This window comes from Manacus candei, unplaced genomic scaffold (genome assembly GCF_025592945.1).
Source record: "Manacus candei isolate 608988 ecotype Guabito, Panama unplaced genomic scaffold, ASM2559294v1 h1tg000033l, whole genome shotgun sequence".
NCBI lineage: Eukaryota > Metazoa > Chordata > Aves > Passeriformes > Pipridae > Manacus > Manacus candei.
The window spans coordinates 10,612,963-10,633,778 of record NW_026138081.1 but is presented as its reverse complement, the minus strand read 5'-3'; the positions used below and the strand labels follow the sequence as shown (position 1 = coordinate 10,633,778).

The following is a 20,816-nucleotide window of genomic DNA, read 5'->3' as shown; positions in this document are numbered from 1 at the left end:
TCCCATTAGCACAGCAGCAACCATTCACTTCTAATACTTCCCTCAGGGATATACAAAGATCACAGCCTGCAGGCTCCAATTCAATGGCTGTGAACTGGGTAACTCTGTATTAATCTGTCTGAAAACAAGTTTCAGATGCTTTTTGGAGTGAGAACAGAACTTTTCAAACCAGGAACTTCAGAAGAATCTATTTCTTCCCCCCACTCCCACAGACAAATTGATTCCAGGCAGTGCAGGGACACAGCTATTCTACACATCCAGCCTGTGCTGGTTCTGAAGAGGGCAGAGCTTCCTACATACTTATCAAAGATCTACTCTTCCCTTCTTACCTTATGCTCCAAAAGGATGCAGGTCAGCACCTGCAAGCAGGCATCCACTCCCAACAACTCCAAAGGCAGATGTAATGGAAAATCCACCAAGGTGAAGCGGGATGGATCAGGCAGAGCAAAGGTCAAAGCTGGCTGCAACTCATGTGGCAAGACTTCCACATCCACCCGCTTCTGACCAGCAACGGGCATTGGTGACCGGAGCAGACGGTATATCCAAGCCTCAATCTCCCGCAAGTCGTGTAGCAACGCACTAGACTTTTCTTCCACCAGGAGAGAGCCTGTGAAAATCCGCCACATCGTATCCCTGTACAGGGAGAACAAGGTTAAGACTCCTACAGTTTCTCTTGACAGCCATTCTGCAAGGCATTTCCAGAGAAAGGGTAGATCCACAAAGAACTAAAAGAGGCAACTAATAAACATTTGATTACACAGTGGAATGGAAGATAGAGATTTAAGCTTACTGACACAACCACTGTGGGGAAGTATAAATCTTTCTGTGGCAGGAATCAATACAAGTATGTCACTTGAGAGTTCATTCGTTCATTTAAAGGATTCAGTCAGGTCCAGATCTCTGATGAAATCTCATTGCCCTCTCATTTACTTGAAATTCAGCAGACACACAGGATACTTTTCTATCTCATACAGAATTGTGGCAGATTGACTGTAGAGCTCTGCTTCCAGCAGTCCTAGAAATCTTTGCAAGAATAGGAATCAAACATGAGATAATAAAAATATGCCACACCCAAGATATTCCAGATGTTTTGCCATGATAAAATATTCTTCTTCATCCTATCCTAAATTGTGCTGCATCATTCTTAAGAGCTAAACAATCCATGGCAGAAATGGATGTACTTCAGCTAAATCTCTGAAAGCTGTGCAGAAAACATTTAGGTACCTTAGCATAATAAGCAGCAATTTTTCCATGCCCTAAGCTAGCAATCTGCAAACCTGTAGCTCACAGATGGGCTGGCCAAAAATCATATACAGCATTGCTCAGGACCTTCAGAGCTTCAAAACTCAAAACTGCATCTGATGAGGGAAGCAAGGGTCTTGTACACTTCAGCCCTTAATGCTGTAGAACAGTGAAGGTTGCAAACCTTCTGTATTCATTCTGCAAAAAACTTCAGCCTGACAAATATTTTCAGATCCCTTAGAAAGGTATGGGTTCAAATTAGAGATTCTACCTTCCAGCTCAGAACTTTAAAAAAGTAAAAAAATAAAAAGAAAAAAGATTCACAAATGAAGAATAATTAGAGAAATTTGGATGGGTCAAAATAAGGGCAATTTGAGATCACAATAAGTACATGATACACCTCTCAGGAACTGTGACACTTTTCATCCTCCACTCTTCCTTCAGCCACTTGTCATGCACAAGACATTGGGTTGTTAGGAGGCATGCTCCACCTTTTGACAGGAGCGAGGATTCGGTTTCACCTTTATTCTGCCACCACTTCAAAACTATTCTACTTTTCCAGGTCACCATTAGCAAATCACATGGTAATTCAAACCTGCTGTTTTACTTTTCCTAGAGATCTATGCTCACTATGCCTTCTCTTGCCCTCCTCATTCATCACTCAATTCTCCTCTTTAAGCATTCTGTCCAATAAGAGCAAACTTTTCATATAACACATGCCACTCAAACACCCCTTTCAAAAAATCATATGAGCTCACTGAGTTGAGGAAAATAACAAAATTCAGTGTATTTTTTCTGCCTCAGTAATTATCAGACTAAATCAAGTGACAAAATAAACTTCCTTAATAGACACTTCCATAGGGGAGAGGGGAAATTTTGGTCTGACAGAATAATTTATTCCCCATCAGTGGATTCAGGTGATAAATCTGCTAACACAGGAATCAGTCATACTTGCCCAGAACACTCTCCTAGAACTATTCCAGGGCAATAACCCGAGAAATAGGCTACTGCTCTATGAATGGGACACATTTCATGCAAAATGTAAAGAGCTTATAAAGATAAAAATTATAATAATCCTGTCAGTTTTTGCTTTTGACAAGTTTAATTTGGAGTGTACCAAGCTACTTAATTCATATTATGTACTATCTCACGGCCCTGTCCCTCTTCCTGTCGAGATAATCCCCTCCTTCTCCAGAGTTTCGTTTCATATTTTTTCTATTCAATTAGCATATTGGAAAGGCAAATATCATCCTGGAATATAGGTGCCAGGCACAGCAGCACAGATATACATCCTTGACTGAAATACATATAAACGTTTTTCCTTCTCTACCCTACAGTGCAACAGCTTTTGTAACATACCCAACACTAAAACAGAAGATACGCAAGATTAATGTATTACATTAAATATACACCAAGTTCCTGTTAATTTGCTGTTACCAACAACCATTCCCATATGTTTCCTAGACAACTCCCTTGTTTTTCTACCTCTCCTCGCTCTCCCCTTCAAATACTGTACTTTGACCTATTTCAGCTGATCCTGCTTCTCTAGTCTTTTCTCTCCCACACTGAAGTTCAGATTATTTCATAAGCTCATTAAGCACATTTTCATCATTACCCTCTTGCCCCAAGTGGAAACTCTCTCTGTTATTTCTTGGCTGTTTCTAGTTTGCCAGAGAATCAGTCTTGATGTACTCTGCCACAGAGCTTAAATGCCAAAGCAACAATAACAGCATCAGTGCTCAGCTTCAGTTGTCAGAAAGGTAGTGCCTCCTTAGGTGTATCAAAAATGAAAATCATATCAGTTTACAGAATCAGAGAAGTTTTAAAGACATCATTATAAAAATTTCCTTTTCCTAACAAGAACCTGGGTTAAAACAGTGAAAAAGGCCAACCATTGGTGTTTGGCTGCTTCTGCAACCATACCTGCACCCACAATTTGCCATGCAGACAATTGCAGCCCTGGACACAAACAGTAGGCAGAAAAAGTTCTTTCTTCCGTCTCAACATACCTCTGCACCCCACGAGGAATGCCCAACTTCTTGCCCAACAGTCTCTCACTACAGCAGTCCACAAGTCTCTTGAGGGTGTAGAGACACTCACGAAATGTGGAAAAGAAGGGATAATGACTAAGGATGCACAGTGAAGTCAGGGTGCTGTTCCGAGAACGATGACTGCCTTTGGCCAGACGCTTACTGCGCGGTGATCGATTCACATCAGGGGTAGACTCTGCACTTGGAGCCTGCAGTGAAGAACCACTCTCTGAACTCTCAGTGCCCACTTCCTCTTGGGGTGCTGATGCCTCTCCAGATTTAGGGATCTTCTGTCCCTCCCGACCTCGATGTCCCCCTGTGCCTTCTCCCTTCTCCTTGGGTACTCGCTTCTGGAAGGAGCGGTAGAAGTTGACACAGATTCCATAGCGAATGACACCTGTATCCTTGTCTGTGAGGGTGAAGACAAAGGAGGTGTCATCACGGAAGCTCATGCGTTTTTGCCGCACACTCAGACATCCTTCTGGCTGGCAGAAGAACACAACATCAGGCGGTAGAGGAAAGTCTGCATGGTCTTCTAGAGGGTAACGTCGCAGCAGTTCGGGAGTCTGAGCAACACTATCACTGCTTGGGTGCCTAGAAAAGAAGCAAACAAAAAACCCATACATAGTTGATTAATACCAATAAAAATCTTTGTGAACTTCCTACTAACATGTCAGGAGCCTGTGGGCTCAGCTTCATCTTTTTTTCTTCTCTCCCCTACTATCCAGGGAAAGTGCAGCTTCTCAGTCACTGTCCACAATGCTCAATCGCTAGCACAAGGTAGAAAGGTCAAGTAAAGAAGTCTAAGTGTACACCATCATTATCAAGGCCCAGCAAGGACCGTGTTCAAATTTGACTGAGAAAAGGACTTTCAGGAGTATGTTGATCCCAGGGGAACTCTATATTGTCATGTTTCCCTGACTCTGACTTTCAAAATTAAGTTAGCTGCACAGGTAGAGAGAGACCTGTGCAACATTTTGGCAGGAAATACACTGTCCCTCTCCAAACATCCAGTAAGATGAAAAGCCCCCGTATTTCAGCCATTTATGAACAAGATGAAAAATTAAATGAGAAAATCCAGTATCAATTCCTAACTGGGAAAACAAGAATTTACAAGGAAAGAACTCAGATGAATGGTGGAGTGATATGGACCTCATCCTAAAAAATTTTCATTAAAAAGTCCTAGCAACGATAGCTATATATATTTCTAGCTTTGATTTTCAGTTTGGATTTAAAGTGTAAGTTACTATAAAAGCTGTGTGGTAACATGTGGACCTATTAACACTGTGGTTCTCTAATCTTTGTACCACTGTGTACCAATGGAACACAAAGACAGAAAGGCAGTATTGCTGTTTCCTAATTTTCCACTGGAAGAACAGATTCTTTCAAAATATTAACAATTTTCCTACCATTATTTTTCCATGAAAGTTAATGAACAACTGCCAGAGATATAGAAGGAGATCCAAATAGTGAAGGAAGAAAAACTTGTCCCCAGAGTAACCTCTCTTTGGTTTCACCTCTTTGCTATAGTCTGATCTCTCATCATTTTCTAAAGTAATTAGCATTTACTATCACGTTTACTAAATGGAAGGTAGGAGACCTGGCTCCACCATCACTCCCCTATGGGATACGACACCAGACATTTTCTCATTTTGATACTTTAGGTTTGCCTATTTCAAAATACAAATTACACTTGTTTTTCTCATATAATAGATATGAAAAAACCAAACAAGTAGTAATGGAATGTTCCTAATTTATAAAAGAAACTGGTGCAAATAGCTCTGCTGACTAATTCTCCCAAACTAATATTTTATTACAGAAAAAGCAGAAATGCTTTCATAATGAAGCATAAATTCCTAACAAGATTTATACTGCCTGTATAGTTAAGTACTGAAATACTGTATGAAAAGAAAAATGAAACACTAAAAAGCTTTTATATGCTAGCAGACACAACTAATGCATCATCTGCTGAAGAACAAATATCAAATAATGCTGGTAAGGTTTAGAGAGTCTATTTCACAGTAAATGGTCAAAAAAATGACATCAATGAAGTACCAGTGAATATATCACCACTTCTTTTGCAGTAATATTAGCTACAAGGACAGAGTCTTCTCAGACATTGAGAATATTTGCATCTAATAAAAGAGAATAGTTACAAAAGGCATGGCTATTTGTGCACAGAGGATAAAAAGAGGTAACAGTAGAGGCCACATGGAGCTCCTGAGGACTTTGTAGTAGAATCTACTTCAGTCAGCTCCATCTCTTATCATAAGCATTTGCTGAAGTGACTAATGAGACAACAGACCTCCGAGCAGTAGCAGTTTAGCTACCATGGGCTGACAAAAAGCAAGAAAACTGTGGGAGTCCAGAAGTGATACGAGCAAATTTCTAAGTGAGAACATCAGACACTATAAATGTCATTGGAGGAGGCAATTAACATTTCTTCCTCCTTTTTCTGGTTGGTGACACACATGTAGGAAACTTGGTTATTTTCCTACAGACACTAAGAAGTAATTTAACTATTATTCTGTCCATAAAATGCAATAATAAAAATAACTATTAGTTAGGATTATGCTATTTCCTCCACTTAGCCTATTTAAATATTGCATTCAAAGTATTCTGAAAAGAAAGCAAGAAGTAAAGCAACAGGCTGATGCACATAAACCACAGATATTTAGAAATGAAAGCAAAATAGACTTTTGGATATACCCACTAAAGAGACTCACAGAAAGCAGCTGCATAAACTTTGAATAAAGAAAAGTAACATTTACCGAGCAATCGTGTGTTTGACAAACAGAACACCTACCAGTCCCACATTTCATACATACTTTAAGTAAATAAGCATAACATTTTATCTATTGGTAGCTAATAAGACTTTAAAAAACTGAAAGCATTCATGTCATTCCTATGAGGATTAAATAAGTATTAGAGGGAGAAAGAGTCAAGTAAGGCAAGTTCCAGATTTATTTTTTTTCAAGCTGAGTTTACAGACTACACTTCAAAAGCTAGAAAAGTGGTAGTATTTTACTACTAGTATGCTACTAGTAGTAAAATTAGTAGAAAACTAGTATTTTACTTGCATTTAGTTTTCAGTGTTTTCAATTTGTGAATCCCTCTGTCCTGATGCCAGTAAAAGCAAAGAAGTTCAGATACACTGGCTACTAGAAAGTGATATATAAATTGGTTTTTCTTAGTTGCCCTTAGCAGACCCTGGAAAAGAAGTCTAAGGACCACAAATTAAAAACCTTTGGCTGTACTAGTATCTTTCAAAAAGTGCCCTGGCCCAAGTAGATGCTACCCTTAGGGCAGCATTCTGCACACATTTCAAACAGCATTTCCTCAGCACCAAGCAAGGTTTCATCAATGGATGTGAGGCTATTTATTCCCAAGTCAAAGCATTGCTGAGACTCTTTTACGTTACCTGGCTCCAATGATGACAAGATAGTCCAATAATCGGGGGCAGATTCTCTTTTTCTGCACCATTTTCCTTGACACCCCTCCCTATGTCATCTCAGTGAATTTCTGTTCATCGATCCAGTGGTCAATTATCCCATCAGCCGTGATCAACCGCCTTGGGGAACAGAATCTGCTGGAAACTATGTGGGAAGTCCAATCTACAATCAAGAAAAGCAAGAGTGTCAAAAGCACAATCAGGAATATCAAATACACATAACTAACTTCATGGCCTTAATTACATTCCCCAGAAGCCTCAATGTTCTGTGCACACATGGCCATCCACAGATTTCTATCTTCTTGACTACAAAACCACAGCACATGCCCGCAAAAACAGAGAGAGCTGAAAAACACACAAGAAAAGAACAAGAGGATCTCAAGAATTACTGGTTGGAGTCGATCATCTTAGAGGCCTTTCCCCACCTAAACGATTCTATGATTTTGCTCTAAAGGAAAACACAGACAAACAAAGCAGCATTACTTGCAAATCACTATTCAGTAAGTGGTTTGTGTGATGTTTAGGCAAATCCATGACATCCCTACAGTGCTTGGGAAAGGAGTTTCAGTTGGCAACGCTATACAGCTAAACATGACTGAAGAAAAAGACACAATTTGAACTTTAGCTGTGTGACAAACAGAAGGGGTAACATCAAGAGAAGTCCAATTTAACAAAATGCATCTCACTGCCCCAAACCTGCAAGTGGCCTACAGCAAGAATGATCTCCACAATCCCCAATGACTGTGATCTCATAACGCTTTTGCTGTGAAGGTATAGAACAGCAGTTCTACAGAACTGCAGTTTGCAATAGCAAAAGTTCCCCTTGTAAATCATACTGTTTCTTTCACTTACTTACAACTGGTATTTTACTGCAGCACTACTACTTGTCAATAATTATGCTTAATAGATATCTAGAACTCAGCAAGCACTGTAAAATCATTCTTTCCAATCCCACAATTCATACTTCATAGAATTCATGACAGAGATAGGGGAAAAAAAAAATCTTAAAAAGTAATACAGTTCCACATTACAATGTTGCCTATCTATGTTTGAAAACAACCTGAAAACAGAAATTTTCTGAAACAGAAAGTTCTCAGAAACTCTAAAAGTCAGAGATGCTCAAAGTATACTATAAGCTTACTGAGAACCCAATGAAAGTATTAGTAGAGTTATTTTATACTTAAAAAATTTGAACTGATTGCCTTTGGGGGCATATTCAGAGTAAGGTTTCCACTTCAGTTCATGTGTCTATCCTAAGGTTGTCACAGAATTCCAAAAATTATTATTGCTGTACTAAAATATTTCAGTTCTGCAGCATAAAGTTTATATTTCATTTGTATAGAAGTAAAACAGATTTACTAACAACCTGTAAATCTCAGCAAAATCAGATTATTTTCTTGATGTTTCTCTCATTAATTCACAACCAAAAGTTAGTTAAAAGCACTGTAACTGTCAGCATCTCAGAGTCACATTCGAAGTCTAGCAACATATTTTCTTCCTAGCCCTTCACATTCGAGAAACAGAGTTGTGGAATTTTATTCACTACTTTCCAAATACCAGTAAGAAAACAAACACACACACACACACAGAAAAAAAGGATGTATGTGGCTTATAAAAAAGGAAAATCATACTAGTCAGTAAGTATTAATTAAGGAATAATAAACTGAATGAAACTTTAATGCTGACACACACAAACTCCCACAACTTGTAAAACTTTGCTGCACAGTTTTAGTAGAGCCTCAATTACAGTCACTGTAGGCTCCCAAGTGACAGCACTATGAATTATCTTCTCTGACCAGTAATACTGTTATAAATTATCTTCTCTGAATAACAGACAAAATACAGACACAGGAAGCAAAGTTCCTGTTTCTTCATTTTAATGACATTATTGAAACATTGTAGAATTTGCCCTGGAAAAGTTTTTGATCCTTGATATTCTACAAATATCTTCGTGTAGATTAACTCAAGAAGAACAAGATGAAGTTGGGATGATCAAGTGGACCTTTTTGTCTCCAGTTTGTTTTCTTTCCAAATACCTTTACCCAGAACTCTTTAAAGAACAAACTGATCAGTTACAGATATAGGAACAGGAACAAGTTACCACGATGTAACCTAGAAGTACGACTTTGAGGAAATTTTGCTACTTGTGGTAACAAAACATATGTTCTTCCTCTGTAACAGAGACTACCCTACCCCTCAGTGAAGGTGGAGAAAGTAAAATGCATTTACAGTGGAGTAAAAACTTGCGCAGTAACTACAGAGTACTGAGAGACTACAAGACTACAACCTTAACTTACCTTTTAGTAACAGCATTAAAGAGTATTGTAGCAGTATTTGTTGGAACTCACCTTCCTAATCCTGGCTGGAATTGGACACCACAGTTGATAATCTGTATAAAGCAACACAAAAGACATCAAAGTCCTGCCTCCTGCCCCCTATCTTCCAAAAGCTTGCTTTCAGGTCAGTGTCATTCCCTTCTCTGTGCTGGTAAAAGTGCTCATGCCGCTGCATGGCGACCCAGATTGTGGAATTGATATGGACTAAAACTAAAACTTTCCCTTCTCCTCCCTTGCCATTTTTTGGTTTTACTAGGTTGGGGGTTTTTTTGAGTTGGTTCACCAAGTGGCCCCACAAATGCTTGTGAGGGCATGAAAAAAAAGTAGGAGCAAGCAAGCAGTTAGGGGAATCTGGAAAACCTGACTGAACATAATATTATCACAGAACTACAGACAGCATCTCTACAGGCAATACAGAGGTAAAGTAGTTTCTTTCTCAGAGATTTGCTATCATCTTCCCCCTACCTTCTGGATTTTACAGACTACGTACATTAGGGCAGAAATAGATCAAAATAGATCAAACAAACAAGAGATACTTCAATTTCTCCTCTTTCATGTTGGCATTTGGACCTGAACTGAGATATTAACTTGACTCTGAGATGGCACAAGTTTTGACATATCAATGTCAAAACCTCTTCTCTCCCTCAAGCCACTTTAAAGTTGCTTTTTCTGAAAAGGTTTCTGCAGCATTTCTCTTTGCAAACATATTGGAACCCGCCCTTAGAAGGCTGGATCCTCAAGCAGCACTTGAGACTTTCTATAACTTCAGCTCAAGAAAAGAAGAAAAATAAAGAAGTGAAGGCCACCACAGAAACATACTGCACAAACAGATCACATATCAAACAACATCATAATTTAAATAAGCACTTATATGGATGATGAACAGGTTGGTGAGAACTAACACTACCCACCTACTGTAGCAGTTGTCAGCAATACTCACGAACTAGGAAAAAGTTGGCACAGTAGCCTAGATGTAAAGACAAAAGGCCAGAGCCAGCATCAACCCACAGCCTACCAGTAACTCAAGATACAAAAGAAGTGTTCAAAACAACAAACAGATCTATTACTGGCACTACTCTGCATTTCAAAATTGCCAAAAAAACCCCCAAATTTCAGGTTGTAGCACAACTTCTTAGAGGACAATCTGCATGGCATTCTGCAATTTAAGGTCCTCCCAGGAATAAAAATCTATATAAACACACAAAAACTCATGAAAAGCGCCACACCACAGAACAGATATGGCAGCATGAAAGAACCGCAGCAGACTTTTTATCAGCTTAGAGCCACCTGTGTCAGACCAATACCCTGCATCCCAAGAGACATGAATCGTGCAGCAACTCTGTTTCATCTATCCCTTAGAGTCTTCAGCCTTTTTTAAGTGTCTTTTCATTGTAGATACAAAGCTAGAGGAACAAAGTAATTTAGTCAAGGAATAACTTGAATACGACAAACTGTTAATGCAACCTGGCTCACTGCATTTGCTCTGGCTGAGATGGAGTTCATTTTCCCCACAGCAGCTCTCGGTGTTGGTGTGCTGTGTGTTGGTAGCTGGAAAGGTGTTGACACACCAGTCTCGGCTACCGCTGAGCAGCGCTCTCACAGCATCAAGACTGTCTCTCCAATGTTCCCCCCTCACCAATAGGCTGGGGAGGTGACATAACCAGGACAGCTAACCCAAACCTAGGGGATATTCCATACCATATGACATCTGCTCAGCAATAAAAGCTAAGAGAAAGGAGGAGAATCCATTATTTACAACATTTGTCTTCCAGAGCAACCACTAAGCCTGCTGAAGCTCTGCTTCCCAGGAAGTGGCCAGACATCACTTGCTTATGGGAAGTAGAGAACAAAAGTTTTGGGGTTTCGTTGCTTCCATGAACGTAACCTTTGCTTTATTAAACCACCTTTATCTTGACTCACAAGGTTTTTTTCCACCTCTGTCCTGCTGAGGAGGGCAGTGACAGAGTGGCTCAGTGGACAACTGGCATCCAGTCAGGGCAACCCACCACACTCACAGTTGTTTTCATCACACAGAAGCTTCCAGTTCTGACAGGCCTTACACTCAACTATAGGACAGTTAGCAGGCATTTAGATCATTGCCTGCAAAAATGATATAAAGACAACAGATTCATTTCCAACAGGCAGATGTTAAGTCTTGCTTTCCTTGCAACTCTTCCATACTTCAGGATGGTACCAGAAAGGCTTCTCCTTCCATTATGTCCTGCTTTTATTTGGTACAAGGATCATACTGCACAGTTCACCAGTGCGTGCATACCTTTAGAATATAAATCAGCATTTTACAATTCCATTTGCACACTGACTGAGTAAAGAACATACAGTGGGACATTAATTTGTAAGAGAAAAAAAGAGGAAGTCAATAAGGAGACAGAATGAATTACAGGACAGAAGCCACATGAATTATGGTTCACTTTCACCTGGTGCAATACCAGATTTCCAGCCACACCCAAAAGGAACAAAATTTTTAGTTCTAAAATGTCCTTGGAACACCTTGAACTTCTGTTTACTCTCAGCCAAAACAGTCTGTACTTAGTTCAGATCTATAGCCACTATGCCTGACCTTAGTGCATTGTTTACTGTGAACTCAAGATCCATACCAATCGGACTACACTGAAAACTGAAACAAATACAAATAGGGCCAGAAGTTTCAATGCCTGCTTTTGGGTTGATTTACGTTTCCTTTGCTCACATCACACACCTTTACCTACCTGCTAAGCTATGAGAAATATGGGCAAATCCCTCCAGACCAGCCAACCTGCACACAGGAACTCTTCTCAACTCACCACAGAACTTCAATCAACATGGTCTGAAGCTCAATATGAACTGTTCATGGTAGCTTTGACCTGTCTTTAGAGATTTTAATAAACTTTATGGAATCTTTACCACTGAAATTCTGGTTATTTCTTCTTCCAAGTCTGTTTCAAATGATCTCATCCATTCTCTCTGGTAAAGCACATACTATTTTTGCTTGTACTAAGGTTTTAAAGAAGCAGACAAGCAGGTCTCTTTTCACATGATCCATTTTCCATTTTCTCTGCTTAACATCTATATGAACACTAAACACGTGCTAATAGTTTTATACTTAAAAATATGCAACATTCTAGGAAGTTCATTATCACTATTATCCAGATAATACAGTGCTTCTACTAACATAAGAAACACAGATGACAGCGCAGACACTTCTCCAGAGCTTGACAGAACATGGAACAATTTCTAAAATCAGACCTGGATGGACTTGCTATACTGGTGCAGCTGCTTTATGTGTGTTACCATCCACCTTGGCAAGGCAGCAGTGCATGCCAACCCTGTGACTCCTAAAAAGATACTAGCACTTTGGAAGAAAAAAAAAAAAAGGCATTTTCAAAGCGTTGCAAGCATGCCTAAAACAGACAATGGCATAATTATCTAGTATGGTTAGTCTGTAATACAGGTGTGGTTCTGTAAAATGCCTAGGGATAGTTCCAAGCATAAGAAATCACCCAGTAGAGAACAAGACTGCAGGCAGATTCTAAAAGCATCCTCCTTGGAGCACATGCATATCTTCAGTCAGTAAGAGTTCCTTGTGGATAAAATAGCAGATGCATCCCAACTGTTTTCACTTTCCATCTATCCATAAAGCTTGAGGAAAAGGACAGAATTAATCAGATTAAAGAAAATTAAAGAATTAATTGTGAAAACAGTTTTTGGTAATACAAGAAGACTTTCTTTGAAGACCTTCTGAATAATTATAATAATTTAAAGATTTCTTCCTACTACATATTATCTCTTTGCCTTCTGAAAACAGTACTGACACAGCCAAGCTTCTTTAGCCTCCATATCAGTTTTCCAGAGCAAAATGGAGGTAGTGTGGACAGGGATGCTGACAAATAGACTGAACATGACCAGAATGAGTTCACAAACAGAAGTATCATGCCATACAGAGAGGAACATTTTTGCAGCATCACAGAGTGGAGCTGGACTGATTCAGGTTCTCGGTTGCTATAGTGACAGATTTCCCCGTCCCTGCCATATGCTGGCCCTTCAGCGTTGCTTCCTCTCGCCTCCCTGCTTCGGCCAAATGCTTGGTCAAAGCAGCCTGCTGTACATGCAAGATCACGCAGTCACCACACATGCACATGGTGTGAAAGCAGACCCACAGGTAATCTGATTCAGATCAATCACCATAGCAACCCAATCTTTTAGTCTCTAGATTTTAGCCTGTCGGGTATATTTATAGAGCAGCTGCAGTGCTCCACCCCCTCTGCTCCACCACCAAAGCTCCCAGCGCTGCCCACGCTACAAACAAGCTTCACCCAGGCACACGGACTGCCTGGAGTGAACACTGAAACACACCCATCCTGGCACCTGCAGGCCCTCAAGTTAGATGACATGTTAAATAAACGCCTCCCAGTCAGTGAGGTTTCCCATATCCACAAATACTAAAAATATCAGAAGTCATTATTACCCATGGAAAGCTGAGTACCAACCACAGCTGACAAGATCCATTTATCCAGGTACTCACAGGATGCTTCCACAGACATGCACTGCAGCTGCTCCTTTAGTATTACAGAAAAAGGATGTGCAAAGTGTGCTAACACACAATCCTAATAGGAACTTGCAGACAGCAGCAAACGCAAAGGAGTGGTTCCAGCAGCCCCTGCTCTACAGAGGCAAGGCTGTACCTACCAGTAGGTTTTTGAAAACCACCCAGAAAAATCAAGACCGAGAAGAAAAATCAAGAATGAGCAACAAGAGACAAGCATGTGAGAAAGAACAGTATGCAAATACTGTTACTCATTTTATTCTATTACGCTCTTGGGAAAAAACATCAACAATTAACTAATGTAGGAAAAGCATACACTTTTACAGTACTCCATTTCCTAATAGGAAAGAGATGACAGATTTTAGCCTCAGCCCCAGGTTATTTCACACACTTCATTTTATGTTAAAGCCCTTATCCTCCTCCCTTTCTTCACTGCCTGGAACATCCCTTTAGTTATCCTCCCTGTGCAGGATCATTGTACAGGACACACAGAGTACCACTCACTATAGAATCATAGAACAAATTCTGGCATAAAAACCCTCTGCCAATCTGGCTGGTTCTCCTGCTCTACACTGTTTGAATTTAAACTCATCTTTTATTTAAAATTAATCTCCAGAGATTTGCACAAGAGAACAGTAACACAGGAGCTTTGGCTCCCTTTCCTTTATCTTTTCAAGTCTGTCCTTTTTTGCCCCTCCTTATGAAATGTCAACATCACAAAATACAAGAGCTTTCTCGTCTATTTCTACCTCATCAGTTTTTCATTTATTCTCAAATCTGAAGTAGCAACCACTCATACACTTTCCAAGGCATGGGGGGGGAAGGAAGGGCAAACCAAAACCTACACAATGCCCCCAAACTAGCCTAGTAGTGCAACCACTATAGCATTACCTTCTTTTCCAAACCAGAACTGGTTTTGGCTTGACCTTTGAGTTAAGAAACTTTGTTACTGCTTCTGACTACAGCCTAGACCCCAGCATCCACAAGATGCTTCCATTCCCAGCCCTCTGCCCCATTTGAGAAGTAGGCCACAGTTCCCATAATCCAGGCACCAGAAGGTTTTTTCCAAAAGCTAAACAGTGCAAATGTACAGTCATAAAAAATTAACAGGAAAACAACAAAACGTGACATTTGAGAGAACTGCTGGATGGAGCTGCAACTGCTAAATTATTCAGTGCTCTCCCTTGCTACGGTGCCTCCCCAAGCCATGGTAAGCAACTCTAGGCCAGGAGACATTACTCATGGCACCATCACCACCAAATACAGGCAGATACAACTCTCTTTCCTGGAGAAGGGTCACACAGGGACAAATGACAGGGTCACTGGGATCCCAACAATAAATTCCAGTCATTTGTAAGACAGAAAAAGGGGACACTCACAAACAGCGTGGAAACACTGAAACATTGCTCAGGACAATGAGAACCAGAAAATAAAGTACTTGAAATAATCCAGCCATTTGGCTGTTGTTAGCACCACGGAACTCAGAGCCTCAAATCTGTTTTGCCATGTATTAGAAACACTCCGCCTGTCTCCCCACACATACCACGTGCCTTCTTATTCATTCCTTCTACGTGTCTTCTCTTCATCAACACTGTGGAAGATCAGAAATTCCTACTCTCAAACCAATTCTACTATTAATTTTGGTGATAAATCGCAGTACCAGCTGGTGAAAACTGAAAGGAAATAAAGCCCATTTTTTAGTCTGGAAGAGTACTGGGATGTGAGAAGCTCGTGTTTGGCAGACTCATCCACATGTAAACATTGGGGGAAACAAGCTCAGGAGGAAGACGGGACAGGAACTGCCTCAAGCAACAGTTCAAGTCAACAAATGACAGAACAAGAGGTCCCAAGGGGACCTTCTAGACATCGGCAGTCACCACGGCAAAGGAAGGAGGGGACACACAATGCCTGCTGGATATGGTTGAAGACTAATGAGAAAAAGAAGGTAGAAACCAGGTGTCCTGGAGGACAGAAGAAGCGTACTCAGCTCATGGCTCCAGCAGAGTGCAATTCAACTGCCATCAGGTGGAAACAGATGTGGCAGCAGAGTGGCTCAGTGTTTGTGGGTAAAGCAATTCTGGCGGAAACTGGGTTTGATTCTTAATCATTTTTGTCACAAAAAGCACTCCTCTCCTCCTGATGAGGTTTAAACAAGCAGAGGCACAACTCCCCATCTCCTCCTACAAGGGTCTTCCCAGAGCAAGTACAATATACCCAGGCAAGCACAGATCCAGGGAAGCTGGTGTCAAAGCTACAGGCAAGAAGAGCATCAAACATTTTATACTGACAGTGGGAAATTCAGTTAGAATATAATGGGAAGCAGGACACAACCACAGTGCTGAACTGGCAGATGAGACAGAGAAACGCAACAGATTAAGAAAAAAAAGCTGCTCTGCTCAAAAGATAACACACAGTTCCTGGAGGTCATCAGATACCAAATTTGACAGTAGCGTATCTTTGCCTCCTATGTAAAAAAACAAGTGTTGATTCCCTGATTCTCACAAATATAACTGTTTAGAAATTAGTTACAAACAAAACAAAAAGCAAAGATCTGACAAACATTACTGGATAAGTCAAAGGCAATATGATGACCAGCCCTTTATTCAGGGACACTGCTGCTTTGAAATATTGAAGACTGTGGAAGAAACAGAAAATCATGAAACTTTGTTCCTTGCTGCTATGCCAATGCATTACTTGTCACAGGGACCCAGAAACATAACAGTCTCATTTAACTGCAATGTCTAGGAACACAGCATAAGAACTGCCTCAGCTTAGGTAATTTAGGCATATGAAAGTAGCAGTTCTAACTTTCAAATTACTGTAAGGGTCCTGCTAGTTGCAGGTATCTAAAGTAAACACAGCCTCTCACAATTTAGTGGTTTCGAGGCACCAAAAGGTATGGCCTCCCCAACTGGGAGTTCTCCAGTATAAAGAGATTTTAGAGCTCCTGGCAGTACCTGGATAAGTTCTTCAGAGTTTTGCTGGGTTTTGCATTTCAGTTGGTTATTCTAGTTCTAAGAGACAAATCAGGAGCATGTTTGTCAGTCATTAACAGTAATTTTCATATGGTTGTGACAGGTTTAAAGACCTCCAGTGACAGAGAATCTAATTGTACTAAAATTCTTTTCTAGCTCAGACAACAGAGCAAAGACCAGCAAAATTATACAGGTTCAGTTACAGAGAATGAACAATAGGTCAACATTGGCTTTTCATAGATCTCAAGGTGGAGAAAGAAAAGCAGTAAAACATTCTGTCTTCAAAAGAAATATCACAATTATTCTACAGATTAACAGACTATCCCACTAAAAAACACTCCTTTCTAATTGATGCTTCATGCTGCTCATTTTTATTTCACTTTGTGTCTTAGGTTGTCACTTAGGTCACTGACAACACTTTTACTTCACAAAAATTTATACCTTGAGATAGATGGAGGCCATTTAAACTGGGGATGTGGTATTAATCTTACACCTCAAGCTCTTTCATTCTTTTTTCTAAATCCTTTCCTCATTGCTGCAAATCCCTAATCAGAAGCTGTATTCTGTATTTTCTAGTATTGCACTGAATAACTACGTTTGCTGAGGGACTGCCCGGAAATTTAATGGAACATATCTGAAATGCAGATCCCATAGGGCCAAAGGACATTCACAGGAATTAATCTGGGTTGTAACATATGCATTTTCTGTCTCCAATTCCTTCCTAATGGAAAGTAACTGAAACATTCAACTGTACTAAGGTTTAACAAAAAAGTATCAATTACCATCTTGTGAGCATGATGGCACTACCCACCTAGTTAAAAAACTACGGTGTGAAATGACAGGCAAGACACTACATTTGACACCATTTCTTATCCACTCACACACTAAATCTCTACCAGTATGTTTTCCAAAAAAAAAACTTATCTGGAATGGAGTATCAGAGAAAATCTATAAGCTTGACTGCTGTAAACTAAAAACTGTGAAGAGATTTATTCTCTTAGAATTTAGCAGTACTTGTGACTTGCTAATTTAATACCAGAAATTCTCATAAATATTTGGTTTTTCAACTGGCTCATCACAGAAGGTCTAAAACAGAACAGACTGAATATCTTGACAGAGGTATGCCTAGTATATTCTGTCTATACAGAACTTGAATATTCAATATGGTTTGAGGTGAGAGAGAAAAATTATGAGCCTCTGTACCCCTCACCCCAAGGCAGATGAAATCAAAGCCAACACTAATTTAGGGAGATGATATGAAAAAGTGTTTTAGTAAGAGCTGAGATTTTACCTCTCCAACTCCAAAATCCTTCTGAAACAGACTGAAGTTGGACTTCATTACATACATACCCTGTCTGTTTTCAAAAGAGTTACAGAATGGTATTGAGGCTGAAGAAGAGGTTTGCCCTCTAGTATATTTACTTTATGTTTTTCCATGAAAATTAGAAGACTTTTTTTTTCCAGTTGCTACACAGCCTTTGGTTCACCACCATTCATGGCTTTGGCACATAACACATACATCATGAAACTGTGTCTCGGCCATGCTACACGCGTTGTATGGACAGCATTCTTTCAGTGAGGATATTATTTTCCTTTTTGCCTATCCATGAAATTATAAATTTTTTTTAAGTAAGAACAGTGTGGAAACTAATGCAGTAGGATTCTGAAGCTTACACCTGGAAACCTGTTAATTTGATAAGAACACAAAATCCAGACTCATGATAAAACTACAGCACCATTGGACAGGCATGTACAAGATTTTTTAGTGAGGACAAAGCTGTATTATTTTCCAAACAAAGCATTCTAGAGACTTGCTCATGATTTTGCATTTTATTACACAGTAAAATATTTAATGAGTGTATATTTAATTCCAGTGTCTATTAAATCCTGTCCAAGAGCTGTGCATTTTCTAACAATACAACAGTAAAGCAACAGTAGTATTTTATAGCTAGAATGATCTATCAGTTCAGTGTTACATAACATGTTATGATGGGATGGCCAGATGAAATCCTGTAAAAACTGCATTTTGACTATGTTGGATGTGAAGTGCTCTCTCTCTGATGTGTCAGTATTGCAGATTTTCATTAGTGCTGAAAACAGCAAGTACTTCTTGTGCTCATCCAAAACAGTTCCCTAGGTTCAAGCAGCATAAAGTCCAAAAATAGAGACGCTTCCTAAATAACCTATATTTGGATGACTTTGGTTTGATTATGTGACCCTGAGGACACCACAATACATCTTCCCTCCCCCTGCTTCTGCCTACAAGTAGCATCCTTTTTACAGATAAGGAGCAAAGGATTCTTTTTTGCTGCAAGGAGCACAGCAAGGACACTTGTGAGCACACCAACAGAAATGCTGACCCAGAGTTGCACTGGATGTAGAGAAAATGGCTGGCTTGTCTTGGGAGATCACAAAATATTGCCAGATTACAATTCTAACCCATCTTCATGGGGCTACAAATTTATATTGTCTGTTATTTTGGGTATGTCTGAAAACAGTGTGGTGTATGGGTGAGTTCAGGGAAAAAAGGGAGAGGAGAAAGATAGGCAACAAATCAGTTTCCTCCAAGGCTTATCATTTCTCTAAGCCTTTCTTTACCGTGACTCCACACAAACAGTGACACAGACCAAGCTCACTTCCCCTCCTTCGCCTGACAATAAAAGTGAGCAACACAGCAAGGTGGTGACACCCATTTCTAAAGAGAAAGTGCTCTTGATTTATAGGTGACTTAATAAGAAATTGCCTAGCATAAAGTGGATTTCCTATTCTATTGTCTTAGGGAGTAATTGGATCTGCTGTTTACAAACCAAGGAGTAAAAGCACCTTTCCAGTCACATTACCGCAGCAACCCCTTCACAAGGCTACACACCTCACCCCTTCCAAGGGGATAGAGCGCCCTGCGCCTCCCTTCTCCCTTCCCTCACTATCCTGCCCGCTCCCTCGCGGCAGGGAGCAAGGAAAAGCCGCCGGGAGGCCCGGGCCCGGAGGTGGCGGGGCCCGCGCCCGCACACCCCCCGCACCCCTGGACCCGCCAGCGACCTCTCAGGGGCTGCTGCCCGCCCGCGGCCAGCTGAGCCCCACGGCCACAGCGGGACATCGCGGCCCCGCCCGCCATCGGCACCCGGCAGGATGGAGCAGAGCCCGGCCGGCCCCCCTCCCCGCAGCGGCGGGCCCCGATCTCTGCCCGCCGCCGACCGTGACCTTGCGGAAGGAAGGGCTCGCCGCTCCCGAGCATCCCCGCCGCGCGCGGCCGGGCGGCTGCGGCGGAGCCCGGGGCGGGCGGGGATGCCCCGCCGGCAGCTGTCCGGGTGCGGGTCACTGCAGGCAGCGGCGCCGGCTGCGCTCCCAGCCCGACCCACGCATAGCGGCGGTGGGGCAGGCTCCACTTCTGACATGTGCACGCACCCCGCCGCCTGTGGCACCGGCACCGGCACCGCCCGCCCGGCCAGGCCGCCCCGCTCACCTGCGCCGCCGCCGCCGCTCTGCCCGCCCCGCCAGTTCCGCATCGAGCGGCAGGAGCGGGACGCGCCACCGCGGCCCGCGGGGGGCAGAGAGGGCGGGGCGGAGCGAACCACTAGTCCGCATGGCGGGGGGAGCCGCCTCGCCAGCCTCCCGCAGGGGGCGCTGCGGCCTCTGAGCGGCAGCGGGCGGGAGGAGGTGGGATGTGGGGTGGGAAACAGCTCTCCAGAGCAGGCTGCCTGGGGAGAATGGGGAACGCTTCAGCTTGTACTTTCACCCTCTGTATTGAGCTACTTACCCGCTGATTTGCTACAGGCTTCATGAGATTACAACAGAATTTGGTTATTAAAAGCTTGAGATACAGCTTTTTTAATTCCTTCCAAGCTCCCATAAACCACTGCGCAACCAAATCTGTTTATTAACAAAACAAAAATTACCAAAATAAACTCAAAATGCAACCACAAGCACCGCAAGTAACCAAAGAGTTTAAAATATTTTTATATATGAGGTGTAAAATGGTGAAATAGTTGATTTGATATTCACAGAATCACCAAATATGCTGAGCTGGAAAGGATCCACAAGGATCATTGAGTCCCCACACAGGACATGCCCAAGAATCATACCATGCGCCCAAGAGTATTGTCCAAATGTTTCTTGAACTCTGTCAGGCTTGGTGCTGTGACCACTTCCCTGGGGAGCCTGTTGCAGCACCCAACCACTCCTTGGGTGAAGAACCTTTTTCTAAAATCCAACCTAAACCTCCCCTGACACAACTTCAGTCCA

General features: G+C 41.5%; 1 protein-coding gene across 40 annotated transcripts in view; it reads right to left on the bottom strand.

Annotated features, from left to right (window-relative positions):
• MADD (MAP kinase activating death domain) overlaps positions 1–20,054 on the bottom strand; it is a 72,575-nt gene extending 52,521 nt beyond the window's left edge. For 12 of the 40 annotated variants that reach the window (XM_051792038.1, XM_051792037.1, XM_051792062.1 and 9 more), the window contains exons 1-4: positions 9,072–9,521; positions 6,694–6,886; positions 3,252–3,866; positions 330–633 (exon numbers count right to left, since the gene is read on the bottom strand). In XM_051792038.1, the coding sequence (XP_051647998.1) occupies positions 330–633; positions 3,252–3,866; positions 6,694–6,755 (981 nt within the window). In that variant the 5' untranslated portion in view covers positions 6,756–6,886; positions 9,072–9,521. Of the gene's footprint in view, positions 1–329; positions 634–3,251; positions 3,867–6,693; positions 6,887–9,071; positions 9,525–20,037 lie in introns of those variants that run through there. The other 28 variants (XM_051792027.1, XM_051792031.1, XM_051792034.1 and 25 more) reach the window with 6 other exon arrangements.
• Between the last annotated feature and the right edge of the window lie 762 nt (positions 20,055–20,816).